Source organism: Entelurus aequoreus, linkage group LG07, assembly GCF_033978785.1.
Source record: "Entelurus aequoreus isolate RoL-2023_Sb linkage group LG07, RoL_Eaeq_v1.1, whole genome shotgun sequence".
NCBI classification, from domain to species: Eukaryota; Metazoa; Chordata; class Actinopteri; order Syngnathiformes; family Syngnathidae; genus Entelurus; species Entelurus aequoreus.
Window position 1 is genome coordinate 9162710 of NC_084737.1, and position 13080 is coordinate 9175789.

General features: G+C 34.6%; 1 protein-coding gene across 3 annotated transcripts in view; it reads right to left on the reverse strand.

Annotated features, from left to right (window-relative positions):
- Positions 1 to 1104: 1104 nt before the first annotated feature.
- Positions 1105 to 13080, reverse strand: part of tcea2 (transcription elongation factor A (SII), 2) — a 32079-nt gene continuing 20103 nt past the window's right edge. For all 3 annotated transcript variants that reach the window (XM_062052544.1, XM_062052542.1, XM_062052543.1), the window contains exons 7-10: positions 9423 to 9572; positions 5733 to 5879; positions 2524 to 2595; positions 1105 to 1327 (exon numbers count right to left, since the gene is read on the reverse strand). In XM_062052544.1, the coding sequence (XP_061908528.1) occupies positions 1319 to 1327; positions 2524 to 2595; positions 5733 to 5879; positions 9423 to 9572 (378 nt within the window). In that variant the 3' untranslated portion in view covers positions 1105 to 1318. The remainder of the gene's footprint in view (positions 1328 to 2523; positions 2596 to 5732; positions 5880 to 9422; positions 9573 to 13080) is intronic.

The following is a 13080-nucleotide window of genomic DNA, read 5'->3' on the forward strand; positions in this document are numbered from 1 at the left end:
CATAGTAGTACTAATAAATAGTACACAAATAGTAGTACACTTATAGTTGTGTTACTAATAAATAGCAGTAGTACACATAAAATAGTAGTTATAAAGAGTAGTAGTTATAAATAGTACTAATAAATAGTAGTCGTATTTATAAGTAGTAGTAGTACTAATAGTGGTAGTACTAATAAATGGTACACAAATAGTACTACACAAATAGTAGCACACACAAATAGTCGTGGCACTAATAAATAGTACACATAAATAGTAGTGCACATTAATAGTCGTGGCACTAATAAATAGTACACATAATTAGTAGTGCACATTAATAGTCGTGGCACTAATAAATAGTACACAAATAGTAGTGCACATTAATAGTCATGGCACTAATAAATAGTACACATAAATAGTACACAAATAGTAGTGCACATTAATAGTCGTGGCACTAATAAATAGTACACATAAATAGTAGTGCACATTAATAGTCGTGGCACTAATAAATAGTACACATAAATAGTAGTGCACATTAATAGTCGTGGCACTAATACATAGTACACATAAATAGTAGTGCACATTAATAGTCGTGGCACTAATAAATAATACACATAAATAGTAGTGCACATTAATAGTTGTGGTACTAATAAATAGTACACAAATAGTAGTGGTACTAATAAATAGTACACATAAATAGTAGTGCACATTAATAGTTGTGGTACTAATAAATAGTACACATAAATAGTAGTGCACATTAATAGTTGTGGTACTAATAAATAGTACACATAAATAGTAGTGGTAGTAATAAATAGTACACAAATAGTAGCGGCGCTAATAAATAGTAATAGTACACACAAATAGTAATAGTACACATAAATAGTAGCACACATTAATAGTTGTAATACTAATAGATACTAATAGTACACATAAATAGTAGTGGGGCTAATAAATAGTAGTACACATAAATAGTAGTGGTGCTAATAAATAGTAGTACACATAAATAGTAGTGGTGCTAATAAATAGTAGTACACATAAATAGTAGTAGTACACATAGTAGTAGTACACATAGTATGTGCAACTTAAATGGCATCAGAAGAAAAGCAAAAGTGATTTTTAAGGTCTACTGGAGAAAATGTTTTTATTGATATTTACATCAATTAATTGACTACAACTGAACATCCCACCTCCACACCACATCCTCTACAAATACCTTTTTCTTTCTTTACTTCTGAGACGTACACATTTCTATATATTTGGAGAACGCTTACAAAATAAAGCAATCAAAGCAAAACTGGCCTTTTTAGTTTGACATCACAGCAGGAGAATAAAAGATGGATCCTCAGCAGAACTGAAAGACAAATACAACATTAGAAGTCATCTTTTTCATTACAAGTACAAACTAGAAGAAATGTATTGTTAAATATTTGTATGCCGTTGTGAGTGTAATCATGTATGATGTACAGTTGTGTAATCATGTATGATGTACAGTTGTGTAATCATGTATGATGTACAGGATGACAGTAAAAGGTTAGTCTATGCTGCCATCTAGTGGTGAGAGCTGGGAAGTGACGCTACACATTTTTGTTTTCCTTTTAGTCTGAAATATAAACTACTTTTTTCTGACACGTCAAAGTCGTAAAATTACATTAGTGATAAACATTGAAACCAAATTGTTTTTTGTGTATATACACACACACACACACACACACACACACACACACACACACACACACACACACACACACACACACACACACACACACACACACACACACACACACACACACACACACACACACACACACACACACACACACACACACACACACACACACACACACACACACACACACACACACACACACACACGTTTAAGATTGATTGCAACTACACACGTTTAAGATTGATTGCAACTATACACAATATATTAAGATAAACATTGTATAAACTATATATTCTGGGTTTTTTTTTTTTACAGTCTCTTTTTTCATGAACGTGATACTTTAAAAATGATTAAAAATAAAAAATCCGAACTACTACTACTATTTTTTATTACAAATTTTGGGGGGGGATTTTTAAAAAATATGTTTCTAAAAATTAAATAAAAATAAAATAAAAATAAAACATACAATAAAAAAATTTATTTGTACATTTCCCCATATTTAAAAAAAAAGAAAAAAAGATTAGCATTACTCAATACAGTAAGATAAACATTGTAATATGTTATTATGAATTGTCTTAATGTATGATTTATCTTTTGACAGGATACATATTTTAAATGGAGTTTTTTATACTTTATTTTGATTGAAAAAATACATAAAATCATTACAAATATGAATATGTATTTGTGAAACATTGACGTAATGTAGAATACAACACGTCAGCTATATTGATTGACAGTATGTGAAACATTGACGTAATGTAGAATACAACACGTCAGCTATATTGATTGACAGTATGTGAAACATATCAATGCATTGAAGTGATCGATGTACTTTTACAAGATGACTAATATGTCATAACTCCACACACACACGTTCTTACCTTCCAGCGTTGTCCGCAGTCGTTACACAACACGTATGTGGTCATGGGCTCGTCTGCACTGCGAGTTTGCACCTTGGAAACACACAAACACACAAGTTTGCACCTTGGAAACACACAAACACACAAGTTTGCACCTTGGAAACACACAAACACACAAGTTTGCACCTTGGAAACACACAAACACACGAGTTTGCACCTTAGAAACACACAAACACACGACGTTGCTGCGCTTGGACTTTTCTATCAACAACTAGAAGATGAAAAAGGGAGACGACAATCTGCCCGCGCTCTCTACTGGGGAATGAAAGACACCAAGTGAGACCTCTTGTCAAGGATCTTTGCCTCTGTGGGTAATAAAAGGTAAGACCATTTACTAGGGGTGTAACGGTACACAAAAATTTGGGTTCGGTACGTGCCTCGGTTTAGAGGTCACGGTTCGGCTTGTTTTGGGTACAGTAAGAAAACAACAAAATATACATTTTTGGGGTTATTTATTTAGCAAATTTGCAAAATCTTCCACCAAAAATATTTTTCTTAGTGTAATATTTGATGTGAAGTAATGGGAACCTTGGATAGGTCAATAATTCATAACAACATTGATTTTGATTCAATATTATGTTTTGAGCAATGACAGTTTGAAAGAAAAAAAAACTGCTTTGTTTTATTAGTCAACATTGCAACTTTTTCTAAATTACATTTCACCTTTAAGCTTTTTTATTTCACTTTTGTTATGTTTTTGTTTATTTGAATAGTATTTTTAGAATGTGCCGTGGGCCTTTAAAACATTAGCTGTGGGCCGCAAATGGCGCACTTTTGACACCCCTGCTATAGATAATAAAACATTAAATGTGATAAATCTATGGATAAAAAGCAGAACCTGGCGACGCATGCGTGTTTATCATAACTCTCTCTCTCTCTCTCCTCCCTCACCAATGCTGCTGTTTGTTTTGTTTTCAACCCCTTCTTAACCCTGAACGTACATTGAAAATACACGCAACCCTAACTCAAAATGCCGGACATTTGAGGCATTTAAGAAACTCCGCACATGTCCGGTGACAAGAGGACGTATGGTCAGTCTATCCTAGCCCGTTAGCTGCTAGCATGCCGTGTGTTGTGCCTCGGTGTGCATTGTTTACACAACGTGCGTTACGCTACTTAATATGTCCGTGTGGAAACTCGTTCGGTACACCTCCGAACCGAACAGACACCCCCGTACCGTATTTTTTCGGAGTATAAGTCGCTCCAGAGTATAAGTCGCACCGGCCGAAATTGCATAATAAAGAAGGAAAAAAACATAAGTCGCACTGGAGTATAAGTCGCATTTTTTGGGGGGAAATGTATTTGATAAAAGCCAACCCCAAGAATAGACATTTGAAAGGCAATTTAAAATAAATCAATAATAGTGAACAACAGGCTGAATAAGTGTACGTTATATGAGGCATAAATAACCAACTGGTATGTTAACGTAACATATGGTAAGAGTAATTCAAATAACTATAACATATAGAACATGCTATACGTTTACCATAAACGGCCAAGATGCCTGTGGCGGTGGGGGCGTGGCTATGGGCGTGGTCACCATGACATCGAGTAATTTGCATAATTTACTACAATGATATGATTTTCTCTAAAAAGGCTCAAAAAATGTATACTTACTAATTAATAATAACAGTTTTGTTTTAAACATCCATCCATCCATTTTACAATATAATTACAACACTTTATGTACATATTTATATACAGATTTGAACAATAAGTTATTCACTGAAATATATTTATTAATTGTGGTTCTTACAAAAAATATATCTTATAAAATATAAAAGCTAAAATGTCTTTTAAAGCTCTGCCCCTTTAATTAGTGCATACTAAATAATTTAACTTTAGCCTACTACTACAACCATATTATTTACCAGCAACATAAAGTGAAACAGAGGCACAGTCAGTAACAAACAGAAAACAGTAGTGGTCAAATACAAATAAGGCAACAAGAGAAGTATCCAACACTTCTCTTTTGTAAAGTAAATGTGAACAACCTATAAGGGCATCTACATCAACTATATGATTTACCTGAGAAGCTGGACAGGACAAAAAAAAATAAAAAATCTATTTGTGGCGGACGTAATTCTTTCGTGGCGGGCCACCACAAATAAATGAATGTGTGGGAAACACTGATGCTATACGTTTACCAAACAATCTGTCACTCCTAATCGCTAAATCCCATGAAATCTTATACGTCTAGTCTCTTACGTGAATGAGATAAATAATAGTATTTGATATTTTACGCTAACGTGTTCATCATTTCACACATAAGTCGCTCCTGAGTATAAGTCGCACCCCCCGGTCAAACTATGAAAAAAACTGCGACTTATAGTTCGACAAAATACGGTACACGTACCGTTACACCCCTGCCATTTAGTAGAAATGACACAAATTGTTCTTGCTGATCTCTTTACAGCATACTTGCCAACCTTGAGACCTCCAATATCGGGAGGTGGGGGGTCGGGGGGCGTGGTTAAGAGGAGAGTATATTTACAGCTAGAATTCACCAAATCAAGTATTTCACATATACATGTATATATACATATATATACATGTATATATATATATATATATATATATATATATATATATATATATATATATATATATATATATATATATATATATATATATATATATATATATATATATATATATATATATATATATATATATATATATATATATATATATATATATATATATATGAAATACTTGACTTTCAGTGAATTCTAGCTATATATATATTTTATTTTAATTTTATTATACATATAAATAAAAGACATACTTGAATTTCAGTATTCTGCAGGCTATCCGGTAGGTGGCAGTATTGTCCTGTTTAAGAGTGTCACAACATTGCTGTTTACGGCAGACGAACTGCTTTACGGTAGACTAAACGTGACTGCTGTTGTTGTGTGTTGTTACCGCGCTGGGAGGACGTTAATGAAACCGCCTAACAATAAACCCACATAAGAAACCAAGAACTCTCTCTCCTTGTTGTGCACTCTACTCTCTAAAAGCCGTAGATGTTATGACGGGAGGGTTGGCAAGTATGCTTTACAGACATTTCCTGAAAGTTTCATACAAAATTGCCTATAAAACTTTATTTTGCTAGCTAACTGAGAAGGTAATAATACAAGTGTAGTGGAAGTGTGTGTGTGTGTGTGTACCTGTGTGTATGTGCAGCTCTTGCCTTTACACTTTTTGCACACAAACATGTCTGTCTCTGTCCCGCCCACTCTGGACAGTTGATGCTCACGAATGGACTCTTTGGTCAGAGTTTCTCTCATCTGCTTCATCTCAGCACTCGCCATCGCCTGCGTACACAACACACACACACACACACATATATGTAGATACAGCCGCGATCAAAAGTGTACATACACTTGTAAAGAACATCATGTCATGGCTGTCTGGAGTTTACAATCATTTCTACAAGTCTTATGTTGTTGTGATGTAGTGATTGGAGCACATACTTGTTGCTCACAAAAAACATTCATGAAGTTTGCTTCTTTTATGAACTTATGAGTCTACTGAAAATGTGAGGGTCAAAACAGTGTTTCCCACACATTCATTTATTTGTGGCGGCCCGCCACGAAAGAATTACGTCCGCCACAAATTCTAAAAAAATAATAAATAAATTTTTTTTTTTTTTTTTGTCCTGTCCAGCTTCTCAGGTAAATCATATAGTTGATGTAGATGCCCATATAGGCTGTTCACATTTACTTTACAAAAGAGAAGTGTAGGATACTTCTCTTGTTGCCTTATTTGTATTTGACCACTACTGTTTTCTGTTTATTTGTTACTGACTGTGCCTCTGTTTCACTTTATGTTGCTGGTAAATAATATGGTTGTAGTAGTAGGCTGAAGTGAAATTATTTAGTATGCACTAATTAAAGGGGCAGAGCTTTAAGGGACATTTTAGCTTTTATATTTTATAAGATATATTTTTTGTAAGAACCACAATTAATAAATATATTTCAGTGAATAACTTATTGTTCAGATCTGTATATAAATATGTACATAAAGTGTTGTAATAATATTGTAAAATGGATGGATGGATGGATGGATGGACGTTTAAAAGAAAACTGTTATTAATTAGTAAGTATACATTTTTTGAGCCTTTTTAGAGAAAATCATATCATTGTAGTAAATTATGCAAATTACTCGATGATGTCATGGTGACCACACCCATAGCCACGCCCCCACCGCCACAGGTATCTTGGCAGTTTATGGGAAACACTGCAAAAGTATACATACCGCAATGTTAATATTTGATTCCATGTCCCTTGGCAAGTTTACCTGCAATAAGGCGCTTTAGGTAGCCATCCACAAGCTTGACCACTAAATTGCTGCAGTTCAGCTAAATGTGTTGCTTTTCTGACATGGACTTGTTTCTTCAGCATTGTCCACACCTTTAAGTCAGGACTTTGGGAAGGCCATTCTAAAACCTTCATTCTAGCCTGATTTAGCCATTCCTTTACCACTTTTGAGGTGTGTTTGGGGTCATTGTCCTGTTGGAACACCCAACTGTGCCCAAGACCCAACCTCCGGGCTGATGATTTTAATTTGGAGCTAATCCTCCTTTTTTATTGTCCCATTTAAAGCAGCATTTCCATTGGCAGCAAAACAGAGCATAATACTACCACCACCATGCTTGACGGTAGGAATGGTGTTCCTGGGATTAAAGGCCTCACCTTTTCTCCTGCAAACATATTTCTGGGTATTGTGGCCAAACAGCTCCATTTTTGTTTCATTTGACCACAGAACTTTCCTCCATCTTTGTCCATGTGATGTCAGATAAACAAAAATGCAGCTGTTTGGCCACAATACCCAGCAATATGTTTGGAGGAGAAAAAGTGAGGCCTTTAATCCCAGGAACACCATGCCTACCGTCAAGCATGGTGGTGGTAGTACTATGCTCTGTTTTGCTGCCAATGGAACTGCTGCTTGAAATGGGACAATGCAAAAGGAGGATTAGCTCCAAATTCAAGTATTTTAACATTTTCTAAAAAAAATTCCTGCTTTTCCTAAAATTCACACATTTTCATGAAATGTCCCATTGAAATCAATGGGACATTTTTCAAAGTTCCACAATTTTTCATCCGATTCAAACCGTTCCAACTCCTGAATATTCAACATTTTTAAAATTGTGTGCTCTCCTTCAACAATTTGAAAACATTCCTGGGTTTTTCAAGATTTCCCAGTTTTCAGGGACATTTTTTCCCCATTCAAAATGAATGGGACATTTTTCCAAGTTGCACAATTACCACATTTTTCAGCCTATTCAAACCATTCCACCTTCAACACATCCTGGACATTCAAACTATCATTTTTCCAAGTTAAAAACAAAATTCCAGGGGCCGTACTTATCAAGCTTCTTAGAGTGCCATTTTACACTTAAGTCCTGAGAATTTGCGAAATTTAGTCCTACTCTCAAACTTAAGAATAAAAGCTTTTTATCAACGTTCGTAAGTCTAAGAATCACTCCTACTCTCCACGATATTTAAGAGACCTTCAGAGGTGTCTTAAGTGGTTAAGAGTTGCCAGCAGGGAATGGCACTGAGGCGAGAGAGACGTGCGCGAACGTTCAGGGAACGGGACAATGTTTTTTGTTTTTTTTGATGACGAGCAGCTGATCAAACGGTATCGTTTAGACAGAGCGGATATTATTTTTGTCACAGATTTAATACTTTTCGATTCCTTGTTGATTTCTGCATGTGTCTGCAGTGGGCTAGTATATATAGAGCCACCCACACCAGTTTCAAATTAGTTGCCTAATTAATGAATTGGAAAGAAAATGTTATGACAGTAGCGTATGTGTGTGGCCGTGAGGTGAGTGACGTCAGTGAGTGTGTGGGCGAGAGAAGAGAGGGAGCGGTAGCGTGAGTGCCGGCGGGGACTAGTTTGTTTTGTATTATTTTGTAGTTTATTGTCAAAATATACACTCCCATTGTCCACTTAAATATTTCCAAGATATTTCTTTATTCTTAGACAACGGATTCCCTTCCGTGATTGGTCATTTCTATGGACACAGAAATGACGTCACCTAAAATTCCGTTTACGGCACATAGTAATGTCGTAATTCAGCTCTGAGTGTGACACTTAAGATTCAGTCCTACACTTCGCTGAAAGTGTGAGTAAGACGCTTGATAACTAACTTTTAAGTGCAGCTTTCAGCGAAGAATTTATTTACTCTTAAGTCAACTCTTAGCAGACTTCTTAGGAGTAATTCTAAGAAGCTTGATAAGTACGGCCCCAGGATTTTCCAGAATTCAAGTTTTTGCAAAGCCCTATTTCCACCCTTTTTTCTGGCGACTACTTTTCAACCCTCTTCAACCGCCAAATAATTCCTCTTAACCAGGACAAAAAAACGAAGTTGTTTGTTGAACTGGAAAAATTCCCACAATGGAACTGCTGCTTTAAATGGGACCACGAAAAAGGAGGATTACCTCCAAATTCTTCAGGACGAGCTAAAACCATCAGCGTCTTGGGCGCAGTTGGGTGTTCCAACAGGACAATGACCCCAAACACACCTCAAAAGTGGTAAAGGAATGGCTAAATCAGGCTAGAATGAAGGTTTTAGAATGGCCTTCCCAAAGTCCTAACTTAAACAAGAAGACAATGCTGAAGAAACAAGTCCATGTCAGAAAAGCAACACATTTAGCTGAACTGCAGCAACTTTGTGGTCAAGTGGTCAAGCTTGTGGATGGCTACCAAAAGCGCCTTATTGCAGGTAAACTTGCCAAGGGACATGGAAGCAAATATTAACATTGCTGTATGTATACTTTTGACCCAGCTCACATTTTCAGTAGAGCCATAATAAATAGATAAAAGAAGCAAAAGGTGAGCACAGGTACCTCAGAGGTCATGGAGGCGATGGTCTGAGCAGAGATGTTGCCACACAGGACATTACGTCGCAGGTCTGGGTTCTTCTGGTCCTTCAGGTTGGAGATGCGACTCCTCAGACGAGATTTGTATTTCATGTCCGTGGACTTGATCTCCTCGAAGATATGTGAGGAGCATCATCTCACGTCAAGGACATCTTTCTTATGTATGACCTCACTTCTTCTTACACTTTCAACTAGAACATTTGTCACCACCACTTTGATAAATACTAATACTATTAAAACTACTACTAATACTAATACTTGGACACATACTAAAACTACTACTAATACTTGGACACATACTAAAACTACTACTAATACTTGGACACATACTAAAACTACTACTAATACTTGGAGACATACTAATACTACTACTAATACTAATAATGGGACAAATACTAAAAATACTACTAATACTTGGACACATACTAATACTACTACTAATACTTGGACACATACTAATACTACTAATAATAATTGGACACATACTACTACTAATGGACATATACTAAAATTACTACTAATACTTGGACACATACTAATACTACTACTAATTCTAATACTTGGACACATACTAAAACTACTATTTATACTAATACTTGGACACATACTAAAACTACTAATAATACTTGGGACACATACTAAAACTACTACTAATACTTGGACACATACTAAAACTACTACTAATACTTGGACACATACTAATACTACTACTAATACTTGGACACATACTAATACTACTACTAATACTTGGACACATACTAAAACTACTACTAATACTTGGACACATACTAAAACTATTACTAATACTTGGACACATACTAATACTACTACTAATACTAATGGACACATACTAAAATTACTAATACTTGGACACATACTAATACTAATACTAATGGACACATACTAAAATTACTACTAGTACTTGGACACATACTAAAACTACTATTAATACATATAGGACACATACTAATACTACTACTAATGGACATATACTAAAATTACTACTAATACTTGGACACATACTAATACTACTACTAAAACTAATACTTGGACACATACTAAAACTACTACTAATACTAATACTTGGACATATACTAAAACTACTACTAATACTACTACTAATACTAATACTTGGACACATACTAAAACTACTACTAATACTAATACTTGGACACATACTAATACTACTACTAATACTAATAATTGGACACATACTAATACTACTACTAATACTAATACTTGGACATATACTAAAACTACTACTAATACTACTACTAATACTAATACTTGGACACATACTAAAACTACTACTAATACTAATACTTGGACACATACTAATACTACTACTAATACTAATACTTGGACACATACTAAAACTACTGCTAATACTTGGACACATACTAATACTACTACTTATACTAATACTTGGACACATACTAAAACTACTACTACTACTACTACTAATACTTGGATACATACTAAAACTACTACTAATACTAATGGACACAAACTAAAATTACTACTAATACTAATGGACACATACTAAAATTACTACTAATACTTGGACACATACTAATACTACTACTAATACTTGGTCACATACTAATACTACTACTTATACTAATACTTGGACACATACTAAAACTACTACTACTACTAATACTTGGATACATACTAAAACTACTACTAATACTTGGACACATACTAATACCACTACTACTACTAATACTTGGACACATACTAAAACTACTACTAATACTTGGACACATACTAATACTACTATTAATACCAATGGACACATACTAAAATTACTAATACTAATGGTCACATACTAAAATTACTACAAGTACTTGGACACATACTAATACTACTATTAATACTAATGGACACATACTAAAATTACTACTACTAATACTAATGGTCACATACTAAAATTACTACTAGTACTTGGACACATACTAATACTACTACTAATACTGATACTTGGACACATACTAAAACTACTACTACTACTAATACTTGGATACATACTAAAACTACTACTAATACTTGGACACATACTAATACCACTACTACTACTAATACTTGGACACATACTAAAATTACTACTAATACTTGGACACATACTAATACTACTATTAATACTAATGGACACATACTAAAATTACTAATACTAATGGTCACATACTAAAATTACTACAAGTACTTGGACACATACTAATACTACTATTAATACTAATGGACACATACTAAAATTACTACTACTAATACTAATGGACACATACTAAAATTACTACTAGTACTTGGACACATACTAATACTACTACTAATACATATAGGACACATACGTGGACTACTACTACTTCTAATACTAATACTAGGACACATACGTGGACTACTACTACTAATACTACTTCTAATGCTAATACTAGGACACATACGTGGACTACTACTACTAATACTACTACTACTACTACTACTAATACTAGGACACATACGTGGACTACTACTACTAATACTACTACTACTACTAATACTAGGACACATACGTGGACTACTACTAATAATAATACTTGGACATACTTGGACTACTACTACTAATGCTTCGACAAAAACGTGGACTATTACTACTAATACTTGAACTATTAATACTACTATTAGGACATGTACTGCTACTACTACTACCGCATCTCCCTGCTACTCATACACGTACTACTATTACAGCATGTACTACTACTACGAGGATTTGTACTACAACAGGTACCAATACTTCTATTACAGCATATACTACTACGACAAGTACTCCTATTACTACATGTACTACTACTACTACTACTACAATATGTCTTATATGTACTACTGTTAGTGCTACAAACACTAGTACAAAAATATGTACTATTACTACATCACTTACTACTACAACTAAATGTACTACTAAAACATGTAATACTACTACAACAATATATACTACTACTACAACAATATGTACTACACACACTATCACTACTACAATATATATTTCATGTGCTACTACAACTGCTACATGTACAACCACTGCATGTATTACTACACACAGTAACACTACTACTACACGTTCTACTACTACATGTACTATTACATGTACTCCGAGACAAAAAGTGAGTTCAAAAATGCAAATCGTAAATAGAACTGCAAATAAATGTTCTTTTGTTGAGTTTTACTTTCAAGTATCACATTTGATGGAAAGACTGAAGGCTTGTGATATTCATGAATGAACCAAATATATTGACTGGCTCATTAACATGAACAATAGGTTTGTTTTTACGTGAAGCGTGACAGTGATTAAACATGTACATGAATCACTCTGTAAACTAATTAAGCGGCAGCGTGTGTGTGTGTGTGTGTTTCCTATCTGCTCTGACTGGACGTTACGGTCATTGCACTTAAAAGCACAAGGAAACATGTTAAGTACAAGACAGGGGACGAGGAACGCTTTAGTTGGCTATTGTACGTTGAGGACATTAAAATGTTGCGCGCTTTCACGTCTCCTAAAGTCACTAAGAGGACTTGGAAATATTCTGGATTTAGCGAGAGAGTCCCCAAGTTGCCAACACTGCTCTGAGGTGCCTTTTAAAACCAGTGTTGG